At 47.9% G+C, this 18,911-nt stretch overlaps 1 protein-coding gene across 4 annotated transcripts in view; it reads left to right on the top strand.

Annotated features, from left to right (window-relative positions):
* The window catches only part of CSK (C-terminal Src kinase), a 101,521-nt gene extending 83,260 nt beyond the window's left edge, over positions 1–18,261 (top strand). For all 4 annotated transcript variants that reach the window (XM_053272769.1, XM_053272767.1, XM_053272768.1 and 1 more), the window contains 10 exons: positions 1,065–1,177; positions 3,209–3,428; positions 6,497–6,590; positions 6,701–6,766; positions 9,154–9,253; positions 11,179–11,269; positions 12,888–12,961; positions 14,281–14,476; positions 15,056–15,142; positions 16,993–18,261. In XM_053272769.1, coding sequence (XP_053128744.1) covers positions 1,065–1,177; positions 3,209–3,428; positions 6,497–6,590; positions 6,701–6,766; positions 9,154–9,253; positions 11,179–11,269; positions 12,888–12,961; positions 14,281–14,476; positions 15,056–15,142; positions 16,993–17,175 — 1,224 coding nt within the window. In that variant the 3' untranslated portion in view covers positions 17,176–18,261. The remainder of the gene's footprint in view (positions 1–1,064; positions 1,178–3,208; positions 3,429–6,496; positions 6,591–6,700; positions 6,767–9,153; positions 9,254–11,178; positions 11,270–12,887; positions 12,962–14,280; positions 14,477–15,055; positions 15,143–16,992) is intronic.
* The last annotated feature ends 650 nt before the right edge of the window (positions 18,262–18,911 follow it).

Below are 18,911 nucleotides of genomic sequence, written 5' to 3'. Positions count from 1 at the left end.
CGAAGGAACCAATCACAGCAACGTCAGGACAGCAACAAGGAGCCGTTTACACAGCCGGTGGCCTTATTCAGCTTTGCTCCTGACAGTTCAGTTACTGAGCATTCTATGTGTCCTAAAAAGAATCCGCACTTTGGTGCAATGCTCAAAACAGCTCAACTTTTAGGTACTTTCTGCTGCATTAAAGTCACCCATCTAGGAAAGCGCCAGGCTAGCCTCACTGGTGAGCCTATGACATAATGCATCCACTCAGCGACATGGCCTCCTCGTGTGGATGCATCTTTGTTCATTGCGCCAGGCACATAGGAATAAAATAACCATATACTGAGTCAGACCATAGGTCCATCTCGCTCAGTATTGTCTACACAGACTGGCAGTGGCTTCGCCAAGGTTGCAGGCAGGAATCTCTCTCAGCCCCATCTGGAGATGCCAGGGAGGGAGTGAACTGGGAACCTTCTGCATACAAGCAGGCAGATGCTCTTCCCAGAGTGGCCCCATCCCTGAAGAGGAATATTTTTATTTTTATTTTATTTATTGTTGAATTTGTATACCGCCTTTCATTACAACAATCCCAAGGCGGTTCACATAGAAAAATTAAAACAAGACTATAAAAATTACACAATTAAAATATGAAGCTAAAAAAATAAAAACAGAGATCTAGTTAAATGGTTATTTTATGCAGGTATTTTAAAAGCTTTTTAGTTAAAAAGATTTTAAAATACCTGCATAAAATAACCATACAAAATACAAAGAAGCAGCAGAGGAGACAATCACATAAAAGCCTGGGTATGCTTTCTAAAAGCTGTGGTGGAGACCGAGAGACTCCCTCTAACTGTGCTCACACATGTGGTCTCCCATTCAAATTCAAACCAGGGTGGACCCTGCTTAGCAAAGGGGACAGCTCGTGCTTGCTACCACAACACGTGGCAGCTGTGCAAGAAGAGGGGAAAGGCGAGCCAAAGAGGGAGTGAGCAAGTTGCCTTCTGATGGATTCTTTGGGGTGGGATGTGCAGGCTCCCCTCTTTGGGATTTGCCTGGCCCCGCTCACATCTGCTTTCCTTTCACAGGATCCCAACTGGTACAAAGCAAAAAACAAAGTGGGCCGCGAGGGAATCATCCCTGCCAACTATGTGCAGAAACGGGAAGGCGTGAAAGCAGGAACCAAGCTCAGCCTGATGCCGTGAGTATTTATCTACAGCGTCGACCCACAACAAGATGTGGCAGGGTATCCCTGGTGTGCGTGTGTTTGCTGTGCCAGAGTGTGGTGCAGGTTTTAGGCACCTTTCCCCTCTCAGAAACAGAAGCAGTTATGACTGTCTTGAGTTTGTTCAAGCTGAGAACGTCTCACTCTTTTTATTCAAGCCTTCCCCACCGTTAACTCTGCCCACCTTGCTTGTCTGTTAACAGCCCTCTCATTCCATGAACATTCTGCTCCATTGAGTTACTACGGGGTGGGTGGCTGGGTGGCTTCTTACAGTTTTTTGTTAGTTTAGATTTTTAAGATTTATTTTGCATATTAATATACTGCCCCAAACTTGCTTTTATGGGCCGTGTATAATAAAATAACATAAATTAAACTTTAAAACAATGACATATCCTGCAGATCTAATTAAAAGCCTGGCTGAATTAATATGTCTTAACAGCCCTTTTAAAAGCTGTCAAAGATGGGGAGGCTCAGTATTTCGGCAGGGAGTGCATTCAAAAGTCTTGCGGCAACAACGGAGAAGGCATTCTCTTAAACACTCATTCTCCTTCGGGAATAGATAGCTTTTGCCCGCTGGAGAACCTCCATAGGAGCAGGAAAAGAAAACAAATGCGACGAATATTTATATTTATTTACTGCTTTTCAACAATAGTTTCCAAAGTGAATATAGACATAAACAAATAGATATAAACACAGATATAAGATATAAATAGAACATAGATATAAATAAAATGGCTCCCTGTCCCCAAAGGGCTCACAGTCTAAAAAGAAACGTAACATAGACACCATCAGCAGCTACTGGAGGGTTGCTGTGCTGGGGATGGATAAGGCCAGTTGCTCTCCCCCTGCTAAATATAAGAGAATCACCACTTTGAACGGTGCTTCTTTGCTGGTGGGCTGTGAAGATAGGCCTCCCCGTGTCTTGGTGCTGAATCCACATCTGTATACTCCACTCAGGTTTACCCCACCTTTCCTATCAGGCAGGGGTTCTCAAACCCCTTGTAGCTGGGGATGATGGGAGTTGTAGTCCAACAACATCTGGGAACCCAAGTTTGAGAACCCCCTGCCTTAAGGAGCTCCTCCCATACAGTATGAGATGATGCCTTTCAGCATCTTCTTCTATCGCTGCTGCCCGATATAGGTGTTTTCCATAGTCTGGGAAACATCTCCAGCCACAGTGGTCGTTGGGGATGATGGGACTTGTAGTCCAATAAGATCTGTTGGGAATCCCTGCTCAAGATACTGCCAAGGAAGATTGGATGGAAATGGGCACAAACCATTGTGAAGACTTTTGCAGCGGCTTCCACCCGGCAGCCAGCTCGTCCCCCCCCCCCCCCGCATTTGAAGCCACTCTGCGTAGCCAGCAAGAGGAAGTCGAGTAGGCAAAGTAAGCCAAGCAAATTTGAGTTCAGTTTTCCATAATATATGGAACAGGTGAGAGTTCCCAAGAAAGATAAGCTGCCGGGAGGTCAGCTTATTCCGATGGGGCACAGAACTGGTGCGGGGTCGAGACGACGCTGTGAACTGGGAAATCGCCGGTTGCCTTTGCTGCGGACTCCCTGGATGGTTTTAAGCGCGCTCTTCCGTCTCCGCCTCTGATTCCCCCAGTCTGTAATATGGGCCAATAGGAACATAGGTAGCTGCCAGATACTGAGTCAGACCATTGGTCCATCTCACTCAGTATTGTCTACACAGACTGGCAGCGGCTTCTCCAAGGTTGCAAGCAAGAGTCACTCTCAGCCCTATCTTGGAGATGCCAGGGAGGGAACTGGGAACCGTCTGCATGCAAGCAGGCAGATGCTCTTCCCAGAGCGGCCCCATCCCCTAAAGGGAAGATCTTCCAGTGCTCACACATGTCATCTCCCTTTCAAATGCAAACCAGGGCAGACCCTGCTTAGCAAAGGGGACCATTCCTGCTTGCTGCCCCCAGACCGGCTCTCCTCCCTCTGGAGCCAAACTGCGACAGCCACATGTTTCCTCTGCTTTGCCCCCTTTCCCTGCCCCCAGGTGGTTCCACGGCAAGATCACCCGTGAGCAGGCGGAGCGGCTGCTGTACCCCCCGGAGACGGGGCTCTTCCTGGTGCGCGAGAGCACCAACTACCCCGGCGACTACACCCTCTGCGTCAGCTGCGACGGGAAGGTGGAGCACTACCGCATCATCTACTCCTCCAGCAAGCTCAGCATCGACGAGGAGGTGTACTTCGAGAACCTCATGCAGCTGGTGGAGGTGAGGCTGGGCGACGTGAGGGCAGGTCCGGAGGCACAGGAAGCTGCTGTCTGCTGAGTCAGACCCTTGGTCCATCGATCTCAGCATTGTCAACACTGACTGGCAGCAGCTGTCCAGGGTTTCGGGCAGGCGTCTTTCCCAGCCCTACCTAGAGATGCTGCCAGTTACTGAACGTGGAACCTTCTGCATGCAAAGCAGATGCTTGACCCCTGAGCTGTGGTCTTCCACCTCGGCAAGAGATTGTGACTGGCCTAGCTTTGCAGTTGAGCAGAGAGCTGGACCCAGGTTTTCTTACAAGAACACAGGAAGCAGTTTTATATGGAGTCGGAATGATCTAATACTGATAGGAACATAGGAAGCTGTCATCTACTGAGTCAGACCATTGGTCTATCTAGCTCAGTATTATCTTCACAGACTGGCAGCAGCTTCTCCAAGGTTGTAGGCAGGAATCTCTCTCAGCTCTATCTTGGAGATGCTGCCAGGGAGGGAACTTGAAACCTTCTGCTCTTCCCAGAGTGGCTCCATCCCCTAAGGGGAATATCTTCCAGTGCTCACACATCAAGTCTCCCATTCAGATGCAACCCTAACCCTGCTTAGCTATGGGGACAGGTCATGCTTGCTACAAGACCAGCTCTCCTCTCTTGTTTAATATAATAATAAAACTATACACCATACATTTAAAAAGGATCCTCACTCAATTGGGCAGGATTCCTCAGAGCCCATAGAATCTCTCCAGATGATAAAATTGAGTTCATAAATAGTAATCGATGAGGTCTCAAGACTTTTTAATTTTTATTAACTCCGCTTTGTCATATGGACAGATTATATTGCCTTTGAGGAACCATGCCTAATTGAGTCAGGATACTTTTAAAATGTATGGTGTATAGCTTTCTTATATGAAACATCAGAGAGGAGAGCGGGTCTTGTGGCAGCAAGCACGACTTGTCCCCTTAGCTAAGCAGGGTCCGCCCTGGTTGCATATGAATGGGAGACTAGAAGTGTGTGCGCCATGCGAGAGATTCCCACCAGCTCCCTGCGAGAGCCTGCCGGCTGCTTCTCCTCTCCTTCCCCTTGAGAGTCGGTCTTCTTTGCTCCTCTGACAGTTCCGCAGCCTGCCCCCGACACAGGCAGTGCTTCCTGCCTCTCGCACCGCCTGGCAGAGACAGGAAGACGCTCTGAGCAATTCTGAAAGTGAGGCTGTGTGGCTTCCCACGAGGCAGGTGTGGGGCCCAGTTTCGGGGTGCGTGGGCCACTTTCTAGCAGGGGGTGGCCCCGGGGGTGGTGGGTGTGGGGGAGGCTGGTTTGGGGAGAAGAAGCAGGGAGCATCCAAGCCCTAGAGGCTCCTTCTAGACAGAAGGCTAGGCTCCTTCTCCCCCAGCATTAACTGTCGCTTGTCCCTTGGGGGTCATACGCAACAATTCCCCCACGATTTCGCACGGCAAAACCCAGAATGCAAGCACAATCCTGAGCGAGTATTGCTGTCCAACAGGGAATGATTCTTGGCCTCACGATGCCCCCTAATGGGGGGAGAGCAGTATTGCAAGCAGTCTTTTGCCGGTCGACATTCTATATTTTCCATTTCCTCCCTCTGTAAGCCTTATTAGGAAGATAGTGTCAGGTCCCACACTCGCCTTCCTTCGTGTTGCTTCTTTAAAACCAGGCCAACAGGGCAGGTTGAAAACACTTATCTCCTGCCTTTTTCAGTAGATTCCAGGTGGCAAATGCAGAAAATTAAAATATAACATTTTAAAAAAATATATATATAGTAAAATGGACTTAGTAGGACCAGCAGCAATAAAATATCATAAAGGCAGAGAGAGATTAAAAACTCATATCTAAGTTACTCAGTAGGACTACTCAGGAGTCATTCCAAAAAAGCCCACTTCCTTTTAAGAGGAGGAGTAATTTAGTCTGAATGTCAGCCAGTAAAAACCAGCAAACAGCAGAGCAGCTCAAAAGATATTTGGGGAGGCACCCCCATAATAAAGCATGTTCAGGTGTTCAAGAATTGCCAGGAAAAGTGGCTTCAGAAAATCAGGTGGCAAGGAGTTCCAGAGGATAGGGGCTAACTCCTGCTAACCCCTGCTAACTTGGCAAACATAAGTCTCCGGGCGGTTTACAACAAAACAATGAAAACAACAAATGCACAAGAAGGTAAAAACATTACCACCATTTAAAATTTAAAATGTTTTAAAGTTTTAAAAATTAAAATCTTACAAATTTTATATTTTGTATTATGTTTTTAATTTTGGAAACCGCCTTGAGATTTTATATTTGGTGGTATATAAATTCAACAAATAAATAAATAATAAATAAAAATCTAATTTAAATCTCATTTAATTGATTGAATCTGCAAATGCAAAAAAAAAAGGTGACTGACAAGATGAGGGGAATTTATGGATTATTTATTTTTACATTTATATCCCAGAGCTGCATTTATGATTTATGTTTATCCCCACAACAACCCTGTGAGGCAGGTTAGGCTGAGAGAGAAGTGGCTGGCCCAGAGTCACCCGGTGAGTTTTCATGGCTGAACGGGGATTTGAACTCGGGTCTCCCCAGTCCTAGTCAGTGTTCCCTCTAACAGGGATTCCCAGATGTTGTTGACTACAACTCCCAGGCAAAAGCTATTGCAGCTGGGGATTCTGGGAGTTGTAGTCGTCAACAACTGGGAATTTCTGTTAGAGGGAACACTGGTCCTAGTCCCATACTGTAACCACGGCACCGCACTGGCTCCCAAATTACTCAAATAGTCCTGTTGAGATTAAACGGAAGGGTTAGGCAATGCCTAACCTGTCCTTTGAATCTCAATGGGACTACTTTGAGTAATTTTTCTCCTCATGTCAGCCAGAAATGCTATATTTTTTCAAAGTGTGTTTTCCTTGTTTTTGGATGATCTGTGAGTGTGAACAGTTTATTAACTAATTTCGTCAATTTAAAAACATGGTCAGTCAATTCAGTTTTGCAACACTAATAGTTTTGTATACAACAAACTCCGATTCTTTATACCCTTTCCATTAGTTCTAAATCTAAAAGGGGGGAAACCCTTTCTTTCTCCTTTTTGGCAGCACTACACCTCTGATGCTGATGGACTCTGTACGCGCCTCATCAAGCCAAAGGTCATGGAGGGCACTGTGGCCGCCCAAGACGAGTTTTCACGCAGTAAGTGCTGAGTAAGGGTTGGAACAGGCTCTTGTTTTGCTTTGCAAACACGTGATGGCGTCTCATTTGTGGCCCGTCACCTCTGTCCTTGTCTCTCCTGCCTCTTCTAGGCGGATGGGCCCTCACCATGAAAGACTTGAAGCTGCTGCAGATCATTGGAAAAGGAGAATTTGGAGGTAAGTGACGGTCAGTGATGGCTGATGATGGGAAGTGACGGCACAGTCACATATCTTCTCTGGGAAGTAAGGGAATGCAGATTTCTGAGTGTGCCTTGTTACGGGTCAACATCCCATAAATGGTAGTTCTACTCCGAGATTTGATTGATTGATTGATTAAGTGCTGTCAAGTAGGTGTCGACTCTTAGCGACCACATAGATAGATTCTCTCCAGGATGATCTGTCTTCAACTTGGCCTTTAAGATCTCTCAGTGGTGCATCCATTGCTGTCGTAATCAAGTCCATCCACCTTGCTGCTGGGCGTCCTCTTCTTTCCTTTCCTTCAACTTTTCCCAGCATTATGGACTTCTCAAGGGAGCTGGGTCTTCACATCATGTGTCCGAAGTATGATAGTTTGAGCCTGGACATTTGTGCCTGGAGTGAAAGTTCTGGATTGATTTGTTCTAGGATCCTTTTGTTTTGTTTTGTTTTTTGTTTTCCTGGCTGTCCATGGTATCCTCAAAAGTCTTCTCCAGCACCAAAGTTCAAAACCGTCAATGCTTTTTCTACCTTGCTTCTTCAAATTCCAACTTTCACATCCATAGAGTGTCATGGGAAAAACCATTGTCTGAACGATTCTAATCTTTGTAGGTATAGACACATCATGGCATCTAAATCTCCTTTCCAAGGCCTTCCTTGCAACCCTACCAAATGTTAGTCTGCGGCGTATTTCTTGACTGCTGGATCCTTGACTGTTGATGGTCGATCCTAAAAGGCAGAAGCTATCCACCACTTCAATGTCTTCATTATCAATTCTGAGGCTAGCTGCTGTACCCATTGTCATTAGTTTAGTCTTCTTTACATTTAGTCGTAGTCCCATTTTTTTCACTGTGCTCCTTGACTTTCATCACTAGAGCTTGCAGATCATCCACATTCTCAGCTATCAGAGTGGTGTCATCAGCATAAGCGCAGATTATTGATGTTTCTTCCTCCAACTTCTAGTTTATTTCTTAACTAATAACTCATTTAGCATCTCATGAGCAAATACAAGCAGCCGAGAAAAAATTTAGATGGATTTAAGATTAGAATGAAGATAAAACAAGATAGTTAGTTAGCTATTGGATTTCTATCCTGTCGTTCAGTTGAGAAGTATCCCCAAGGTGACTTTCATAAAATAATGCAATATAGTAATGTCGCTATCAGTTGCTACCCACTCTGGCACATGGCACTGCCCTGGAACAGTAAATTCTCCCTTCCACCCAGGAATCAAGCTGTTTCAGAGAAATAGGAAATCAGAGGAATAGGAAAAGGAAAAGCTTGATTCTCTGAGTCGTGTGCTTCCCCAGAAGCATCCGGTAGACCACTGTGGGAAATAGGATGCTGGTCTTGATGGACCCTTGGTCTGAGCCAACCGGGCAGTTCTTACATTTATTTGTTAGGAAGCTGCCTTATACTGAGTCAGACCATTGGTTCATCTAGCTCAGTATTGTCTGCTCTGACTGGCAGCAGCTTCTGCAGTGTTTCAGGCAGGAGTCTTTCCCAGTCCTACTTGGAGATGCTGGGGACCAGGGCTGTTTCGCAATCTCACCCTTGTTGCTGTTTCGCAATCTCACCCTTCACTCTTGTGGTTTTCCGATCACAATTGCCAGGTCGCTCAGAAGAATGTTGTGTAGTTTTTATTATCAGATAGGCAACCAGCAGTAACTTATTCAGTGGCAAATTTTTGCACCATCTGTGAATTAATAAAGGACTCCTCTCCAATCTAGAGATGGGTGAACTGTCATGATCATTTATTGGATTCAAATTTTCATTCATTCATTCATTCATTCATTCATTATAAACACACATATATACTTATTCCATTTCAACGGACTATATTTTACTTTACTATCTATTTTGAGTTCTTTACGGTCACACTACATCTGGTACATGTTATATTGTTTATATATCCCTCACTATTTATACGCCTTACTGCTATATCATATCGGATATTACATTCCTATTATAGTTCATCCCTTGCCAACCGCGAGGATTCCGTTCTGGGAAAACCTTGCAGCTGGCCACTCTGTGGTTGGCAAGGCATTAAAACCAATGGGAGACGGGACTGGGGAATCGCGGTCATGAAAATACCGCAAAACACAGTTTAAAATGGGGGGGATCACTCCTGAACCCCTGGAAATAGCAAAAAAACCCACCCCAAGTTACCAAAAAACCTTGCCAAACCGCGGATACTCGGGTCACGGTTGGTGAGACCCACCGCAATTTCCCAGTCCCAGTCCTGGATACTTAAAACCGCGATTGGGAAACCCGCGGTTGGCGAGGGATGACTGTACGTGATATTACATCTGGTCAAAGACCCTAATAAAGGATTTTACTTCCTTACTTGCTCCTGTGGTTCTGTTTTCCAGATGTGACGCTGGGTGAGTACCATGGGAACAAGGTTGCCGTCAAGTGCATTAAAAACGACGCCACCGCGCAGGCCTTCCTGGCCGAGGCTTCAGTGATGACGTGAGTAGCAAGTGGGGCTTGCTCGGGGAGGGGAAATGGGGAGGGATGTGATACGGAATGTGATATGGGATGTGATTCGGATGTGATTCGGAATTTGATTCGGCACCCGAATGGCAGCATATCCCTTTAAAACGGAGGGCTTACACAGTCCCTTTAACACAGAGGAAAGCAGGTCCAGAGACCTCCTGCTCCTGCGCAATCCTGGCACTTCCCCCAGCTATGACTGCGTGCCGGCAGGGCGTCTCCCAGCTGCCCCTGTGTGACACTAGCCTGCACATGGCCTCTGCGCGTGCAGCCATGTTGACCAAGCAAATGGCCACCGCGGAAGGGGCAGTGAGCAGAGGAGGAGCAAGTATGGACCTGCTCCCCCTCTGTGTTGAAGGGGCTGTGTAAGCCCTCCGTTTGAAAGGGATGCGCTCCGATTCATACGCCGAATCGCGGTTCGAGCACATCCCTCGAAATGGGGTGTATCCCCAGAGGTGGGGAAGAGGACATGGGAGTGGAAGCAGGTCTGTGTGAGAACCTGAAGTGTTTGCCAGGGATTGAAGCACCTTGGCTTCCTTCAAAGGAGTCTGGGGCTTCGAGGTTTTGCGAGGGCACTGAGAATTCTCCAGCAGAAACCCCAAACTTCTCTGGGACACTGTGGTGGATCCGCTCCGCTGCTGCCACGAGACACGGATCTCCCTGACAATTACCCATTCAACCGCTGCCACCAAGTAGCCTTTTGTCCTCTGGGCTGAGTCTACCACAACAACCTTTCAACCTTTTCGGTTGCAAAAACAAACTTTGATAAGGTGGTAAAGGACTATAGGTGTGGAGGTGGGGTAAACAGAAGCTACAATTTTTTTCTATAAACAAGACATTTTTCTTTCTAATTAGTTCAGTTAAAAGTCGTTTCCCAAGTTCAGTGCAAAAACAAACAAACATCCGCCATAAGAGCATAAGGAACAAACAAAATGTGGTCAAAACCACATCCGCTAACCTGACCCTCACTCTGACTTAGAGTCCTTGATGACCACCTTTTAGCAACTCCTCAGGTCTTGTTCTTCCCAGTAGTGATTTCCTATCTGCTGAGACTTCAGCGCTCTGCCAGTGCTTTAACTGCTCTGTGCCAGCAATTCTTCAGTTCTGCCCTCTCCCACCAGACTCCCAACTTTTCCAGCTTGGACTGCAGCTTCAACTAACTCCTGGACTCTCTTCTTCAACTCCAACTCTTCTGACTTTCTCCAGGACCCTTTTTTCTCAAAAGCTTCCAAACTTAACTCTTTCCAGCTCCCGCTTCCATTCTGACTGCTTAAGAACATAAGAACAGCCCTTCTGGATCAGGTCCAAGGAAGCCCATCTAGTACAGCATCCTGTTTCACACAGTGGCCCACCAGATGCTGCTGGAAGCCCACAGGCAAGAGGAGAGGGCATGCCCTCTCGTCTCCTGCTGTTCCTCCCCTGCAACTGGGATTGAGAGGCATCGTGCCTCTGAGGCTGGAGGTGGCCTATAGCCACCAAGACTGGTAGCCATTGATAGACCTGCCCTCCATGAATTTGTCTAAGTCCCTCTTGAAGCCATCCAGGCTTTCGGCTGTCACTCCGTCTTGTGGCAGAGAATCCCATAGGTTGATTATGTGCTGGGTGGAAAACGACTTCCTTTTGTCTCTACCTAGGTTAAGATGTGAAGGCCTGGGGTTAAAACAGAGGGGGGAGATATTCTGAGGGTGGGTGGGTGGTTTTTCCCCCTTCTCCCCGCCCCCCACCCCCGGCCTCCACATCTCTACACCTAGATGTGTTTGTCTTTGGATGCCAGGTCCTCGACAGTAGCTCCCTGTCCATTTGAAGGGCTGGGCATGGGGTGGTCCCCACAATAGCCTGTAGGTAACCTTCTTTCCCCCTTCCTTCCACCCCACTCCCCTGCCCTGTCAATCTCATTGCAGGCAGCTCCGGCACAGCAACCTCGTGCAGATGCTGGGGGTGATTGTGGAGGAGAAGAGCGGGCTCTACATCGTCACGGAATTCATGGCAAAGGTGAGGCCCCACAGGGGTGCCTGCCGCCCCGAACCCAGCAGGCTCCATTCGGTTGGTTCGATTCTCCCGCCCAGCAAGGCGTTTCAGTAGGTTCGATTCCGATCCGTTTTGGTTGGTTCGATTGGTTCCGATTGGTTCCGTTTCGGTTGGTTCAGTTGGTTCCATTTCGGTTGGCTCCATTTCGGTTGGTTCGATTCTCCTGCCCAGCAAGGCCAATGGAATGTCTTGCTAACCAATACCAACAGTTGGTATTTTGCCCCTGCCCTCTCAAGCAGCAGCAGTTTATTCTTGCAGCCATAAAATACTTCATTTCTGCTCTGCCTGCAGTGCCCAAGTTAGTGGGAAGCAGTGTTCCCGCTAACAGGGATTCCCTGATGTTGTTCACTACCACTCCCAGCATCCCCAGCTGCAGTTACCTTTGGCTGGGGTTTCTGGGAGTTGTAGTCAACAACATCTGGGAATCCCTGTTAAAGGGCAGATTGGTGGGGAGTCAACTGCACTGGCACTGCAGACCGCACAGAAGGGTGTGCTGCTGGATTAAGCTACTGCTGTTTCAGAACAGAGATGTGAATGCGCCCTGAGTGTGGATTCTATGATAGCAAATTAGAGTGGATTCATGGTGTTTCATTGAAAATCTCATTAGCTATCATAGAATCCACACTCAGAATACCTCTGAAACAACAGAACCCTGTACCCCATGGGTTAGAAACCCATGGGGGTGGTTGGCACCCTATGTGCACTACACTACCACTCACTCTGGGCCACCCCAGCACCCCCCAAGTGCACTTATGGGGCTGCTGAAAGCTCCATGCATACCCTATGAGGAAAAACCTTAAAGACACGTAAACTTTAACAATTCCCCAAAAATCAGCCCTCTGCCCAAATCCTTTGAAAAAATTCAGGTAGCTTCCTTGACCCTACCTGGCACCTCCACCAACCCCACACTGCTCTAGGCCACTCCTTTGCCCCCCGCGTGAAGCTATGCATTTGCTGACACCTCAATGCTTCTCTATGGGGAAAAACCTTAAAGATGCATAAACTTCAACAATTCCCCCCAAATCAGCCCTCTGCCCAATCACTCTGAAATTGGGGTGGTAACCTCCACCCATTAGGCACTACCACCCCAACCCACTCTTTTTGCCCAGATCCCACGCTATGCCCCTGATCTGCCCCAAAGACACTAAAACTTCAAAAATTCCCCAAAAATCAGCCCTTTGCCCAATCCCCCTGAAATTTGGGTGGTAGCCTCCAACCATTGGGCACTACCACCCCACCCCACTATTTTGCCCCTGGGACCCGTTTTTCATACCCGAATCGATTCGGATTTAATCCGAATCCGAACCGAATCAGGGGTGATTCGGGTAGCCCAGATTCGGGCACAGAACAGAACAGGAGTGATTTGGTTCGGGTCCCGAACCGAATCACCGAAAACCCGAATTGCACACCCCTAGCCAGGAGAGCCTTTCTTTGTTGGCCACTGCTGAACTGGAAATGCTACTCCCGAGCGTGCTTCTGATACCATGTGCATTTCCAAAGAGGGCGAGTTCATCCTCCCTCTGTTCCCAGCTGTCTCCAGTTGCGATGCTAACCTCTCTCCTCACATTCTCTTTGTCTGCAGGGAAGTTTAGTTGATTACCTTCGCTCGCGGGGGAGGTCTGTGCTGGGAGCAGACTGCCTGCTGAAGTTCTCCGTGTAAGTATTGAGCCTGGGAGCTTATTTACGCATTCATTGATCCCCTGCTAACTGGGCAAAGAGGCACCTTTTTAAAGGGGGGATTCTCTTTATGTCGCAGCGGGGGAGCTACTGGCCCTATCCATCCCCGGCACAGCATCCCTCCAGTGGCTGTGGTCTATCTTATGTTTCTTTTTTAGACTGTAAGCCCTTTGGGGACAAGGAGCCCTTTCTTTCTTTCTTTCTTTCTTTCTTTCTTTCTTTCTTTCTTTCTTTCTTTCTTTCTTTCTTTCTTTCTTTCTTCCTTTCTTCCTCCCTCCCTCCCTCCCTCCCTCCCTCCCTCTCTCTCTCTCTCTCTCTCTCTCTCCCGTATTTGTAATTTATTACAGGGCTCTCGCCTACCCAGGGATGAAAGAACATAGGAAGCTGCCATTTCTGAGTCAGACCATTGGTCCATCTAGCTCAGTATTAGGGATGTGCGATCCAGCTCAAGTTCGCACAGGTCAAGCCGAACCCCCCGGGCCGGTTCAGGACTGGTTCGAGGGTGCTGGGTGCCAATACATTTGGTTTTTAAATGGTTGACCTACTGCTGCTGAGGGCGTCTGTGGCCGTGAGGGCTGCTACCGTGGCTGCTAGGTGGGTCTCCAGAGGCTCCACCTCCGCCCTCTCCCCACAGGCCAGTTCAGCCCATTTCAGGGCCATATCAGCCCTGTTTGTGTGTGCGTTCCATTTGCATAACCGGCCGCCGTGTGCACGAAACGGGCTGAACCTGCTGGTGGGGAGACGGGGGATGCTGGCGGGAGGAGGGGTAGCCTCCAAAGCACCCCCGAGGCTGCAGAAGCCCTCCATGGCAGGAGGTCAACCTTTTTTCAAACCAGATTTATTGGCACCCGGCACCCCCAAACCAGGCTCGAACCGTTTTGAATTTGAACCGGACCAGGTCCCTCATTCGGGGGTGCCGAAACCAAGCGTGCCCTGTCCGATTCGTATCCGATTTGGATTCAGACCGAAGCGGGCAAACCGGTTTTGTGCACATCCCTACTCATTGTTGCCTCCTCTGACTGTCAAGAGGCTCTCAGAGGTTTCTGACCAGAGTCTTTCTCAGCCCTACCTGGAGATGCTGCCAAGGAGTGACCTTCTCCATGCAATGCAGACGCTCTACCACTGAGCTGGGACCCCATCCCTGTAAGGTAGAACTCAAAAACTGGGCAGACCTTAATTCCTGGGCGGGATTGTATGGAAAATAATCTCTGAGATTATCACCGTTCTCAATGGAGCAGCACTTATTTCCTCCCCAGTTTTTCCTGCGCCTCTGAATCATTCCCCCTCTCTCCTTGCAGAGACGTCTGTGAAGCCATGGCATATCTGGAAGCCAACAACTTTGTCCATCGGGACTTGGCGGCGCGGAATGTGCTGGTCTCCGAGGACAACATTGCCAAAGTCAGTGATTTTGGGCTGACAAAAGAAGCCTCATCCACCCAGGACACGGGCAAGCTACCGGTGAAATGGACAGCGCCAGAAGCACTTAGAGAAAAGGTGAGGCCAAGGAGAGGATGCTCAGTTCTGCACACACCTGAGTAGTTTGAGCTGGACAAACTCATATTCTAAACCAGTCAATTCTGAGAAAATGAAGAAAGAAAGAATGTAGAGGCAGCTACTAGAGAACAAGGGAACATGGTTGTTGTTTTTAATAATAATAATAATAATAATAATAACAACAACAACATCAATAATAATAAATTTGTTTGATTTCTATACCGCCCTTCCAAAAATGGCTCAGGTGTGAGGGGTGCGCAATGCTGCTGCTTCCCTCTACAGCGAGCAGCAGAGCAGCAGGTACAGACCTGCTCTCTTAAAGGTCCCCCCAGCGCACCCTTCCAAATCATCGATTCGTGCACATCCCTAGCCGGTGTCTGAGAAGGTAGCTTCAGGCAGTGGTGAGTTTGGTGGCTTTGGGGAGTGCTGAGATCTCGCTCCCTGGAGGGTATAGAGGGCCAGTTTGACACTTGTGCTTGACAGCTGCGTAAAAACAACTCTCTCGTCTCGTTGCCGCTGCCGCTGCTGACAGTTTCTCTTGATGACGGTTTTTGCTTTTTTTTTCTCTTTCTCTTGCAGAAATTTTCCACCAAGTCCGACGTTTGGAGCTTTGGGATACTTCTCTGGGAAATCTACTCATTTGGGCGAGTGCCTTATCCAAGAATTGTAAGTGAAGGCTCAGGCCCGCCGGCTTCTGGTGCGGGAAGCCCGGGGTTAGGACACCTGCTCCGGCCTGCCCTCGTTTGTTGTCGGCTACCAAAGGCTCCAGGCCGTGATCTTGTGTTTCTCTGCAATTATATCCGCATGCGTGCACATAGAAGATGGAGTAGACTCTTCCCCTGTTGCTCCCAAGCCTAGAACCCATGGGTCGTAATTCCAAGAAAACGGATTTGGGCTAGACATTTAGGAGGCATTTCCCAACTGTAAGAAGTGTTTGACAGTGGAACAGCCTGCCTCATGGTGGGCTCTCCTTCACTAGGAGTCAGACTGGCTTCTACCAATCCCAAACAAAAAAAGAACCGAAATGTATACAGGAGAACCGCGATATTCGCGTGGGTTCTTGTTCCATGGTTGTCCAGTGGATTCGGAAACGCGAATATCAAGGCCTTGAGTCGGTGGGAAACTGTGGTTAAGTTCCTGGTCACGGGGAAAATGAGAAGAAATGCCGGTTTTTGGTCAACTGGGGGGGGAGGGGGGAGACACGGAGAAAAGTTCCTCACCATGCTTTGCTGCTCCCCCTGCATCATGCTGTTGCCCCAGAACACCCACAAATTGGCCCCAAATCACCATTTTTTGTTTTTAAAATAGGATCCATTTTGTGGCTCCGAGAAACGAAATGGCAGTGGCTGGAAATGACCTCCATGTTCATTTCCGTCCACCTCCAACCCACACATACGTGAGGTCAACATTCCACCCCCCCCGGCATACGCCAAGGTCAGGAGTCTTTTACCTGATCGCAAATCTGCGGATAATGAGGCTCTCCTGTATATCTAATGTATACAAATATTTATTTGTTTGATTTTTATACCGTTTCTCATTAAAATAATCTCAATATATTATTTAGAGTTACAATACCTATAACATACTAATAATGTGATAAAGTGCATAAGAAATCCTTAATTCAGAAATAAAGCCAGTATCGCCACTAAATAAAAAATGGAAGTATGTCTGCTCCACAATTCCACCAATAGCTAGTCTATGCTTGACAAATCTCAGGAACCATGCACCTAGTCTAGGATATTTTAATTAATTAATTAATATAATCAGAGGTAGAGTTATTTTAAAACACTTCAGGAGTCTCTCCCAGCCCTATCTTGGAGATGCTGCCAGGGAGGGCACTTGGAACTTTCTGCATTGCTCTTCCCGGAGTGGCCCCATCCTCTGTGGGGAGTATCTTCCAGTGCTCACACGTCTCCCATTCAAATGCAAACCACGGTGGACCCTGCTGTGCAGAGGGGACAGTTCATAACTCTTCTCCCTTGAGGTATTTGTACTCCTCCTATGGTACTTGTAAAGGGAATAAACCGTTGGTTTCAGTCTGATAGATGCACGTATCCCTGGAGGTCAGCACCTGTTGACATGTATTGGCTCTGGAATTACCACAATTATCCCCTCTCCCTCCACAATGTCTATCACTAAGTCCAGTAATCTTGTCGTTTCCAATGTAAGACTCCTAAATTTTTGAATGACTTCTAGATCTCAAGAAAATGTGTCAAATCTAGAGGTGTTCAAACAGGGTGGGATGGCCCTCTGTCAGGGATGCTGTAGAAATTTCTTGCATTCAGCAGAGGGTTGGTCAAGACCTCCATGGTCCCTTCCAACTCTTAACATTATATGATTAAAATCGAGACAGAAAGGATAAAAAAGCCCTTTCCCTGCTGCCCAAATGACATTGAAGTAGGTGCCAGGTGAACTTGCCTGTAGAAAATCTACGGAGAGCCCCTGGTCTAGGGACAGTGTGGCAGACCTGATCCTGATGGTCCTTCCTGTTTGTAAGGTCTGCTTTCCCTTCGCAGCCTCTGAAGGATGTAGTCCCTCGTGTGGAGAAGGGATACAAGATGGACTCCCCCGACGGCTGCCCCCAGATTGTCTACGAGGTGATGAAGAAGTGCTGGACCCTGGACCCCGTCCACCGGCCTTCCTTCCACCAACTACGGGAACAGCTAGAGCATATCAAAGCCGGCGAGCTCTACCTGTGAGGTAGAGCGGGGGGCGGGGCTTCCGACGGACACGCCTCCTCCATCACTTCCTGTGATCTATCCCCACCCCCACCCCATGCACGAATGTCAGGGGTCGGGCTGGGCAAGGGACCGAGCAATGCGGTTGATCGGGAACCGGAAATCCTCCACTCAAGGGACTGTACGTAGCGAGACATATCGGACATTTTGCATATCCCACGTGCCCCGGCTGGTGGGTGGGGGGAGAGCCTGGCTCCTCCCACTTCCTCAGGGGTGGGGGAGGGAGCTCTCCTGTATCTTTTTCAGCTGGGTCATCTGAAGATGCAGATCCTCTTCCCCCTTCTTCCCCTTGCCCAATGGGAATCCAATTGGCTGCGGAGGGCCTAACCATATTTTAGTAGCATGCTCTTCAGCCTTCCACTCTGCTCTCTCTTCACGGAACCGCTCCCTCTTTTCCTTCCACCTTTTATCCTCTGCCCGGGACCAAATCTCCATGTCTCCAGTTTCCGCGGGGAGGAGTAAGGAAGACGTACACACTTGAAGCAGCATGCGGAGGAGAGACAGGAAGGAAGGAAGGAAGGTTGGGGGGAAAGATGGAGAGGGTTCCCTGCACCTCTCCGAAGTTGTGCAACTCCTGGAAATACTCAGTTTTACCAATCCAGTATCTTTTCCTTTCCCCCAGGTGGATTTTGTTCAGTTTTTTTTATGTTATGTTTTTGTTTTGTTTTTCGGGTCTTTTTGTTGTTTCAAACTGCACCAGAAATCAGCTCTTTGCTGGGTTTTACTAAAGTTACAAATCTTATTTTTTAATGTAAGAATTTTTAAAAAGTTTTTAAAAAAAAAAAAAACCACCAAGGAAGAACCAACCACACACAGACACACACGCGCTAAAACTCTGCAAACTCGCATCTGGCCTAAACCCCAAGCGCGAGTTTCAAGCCGTAGAGTCACCACGGATGAGCATTGGGATTGTGTTTTTTTTTTGCTTAACACAGTGTTTGCATGCTGTCTCCAGAGGCCTTTCCAGTCCTGTCTAGTAAGCTTTATGCTCATATAATGCTGCCAACTGTGAGATTAAACTGTAATAAAACACATATGAACACGTCACTCCTGCCTCCGCTGTCGTCATTTCACCCTGGATTCATACCAGGAAGAGTCATATGCTGGATGCCTGAAAAATTGTAGCAGTACGCAAGGCAGTGGTCCTATTCACAAGTTGTGTCCCACACTTGTACAAATCTGTGTACAGATTATCCCCGGGGGTTCCATCCTCCACTACAACCGTGGGCAACATAGCCATGGATAATGGGGGCATTAAAGTCAATGGGATGGGGGTAGGGGGAGGGTTAGGTTCTTGGAGGCTGGAAAATGGGCGGAAAATGGGGAAGGCAGAAAAACGTGGGGGAAAGTGGCCACATGTTTCTAACTGTTCAGGATCTCCCCCCCCCCCACACACACACACCCAGTCCCAAATCCCCAGTTTTTCTATGAATCATCATGGAAAAATACTTTTTTAAAAAAAATCACAAAATGGAATGGCCTCAGAGGTCATGTCTGGCCACCTAGGAACCACGGATACGTGGGTTTTAACCCCTTTTCATCCATGGATAATGAGGTCAGGTGTCAATTAGGCACCTGTGGATATGCAGAACCACAAATAGCTGTACCGTGTATAGCGAGGTCCACCTGTACAGTGTACTCGGGTACAGATCAAACAAATTCACACATTCTGTTGAACTTGTGTACAGCAGTACACT

Source organism: Hemicordylus capensis, chromosome 10 (genome assembly GCF_027244095.1).
Source record: "Hemicordylus capensis ecotype Gifberg chromosome 10, rHemCap1.1.pri, whole genome shotgun sequence".
In the NCBI taxonomy this organism is placed as follows: domain Eukaryota; kingdom Metazoa; phylum Chordata; class Lepidosauria; order Squamata; family Cordylidae; genus Hemicordylus; species Hemicordylus capensis.
This window is presented reverse-complemented; position numbering and strand designations above follow the sequence as displayed.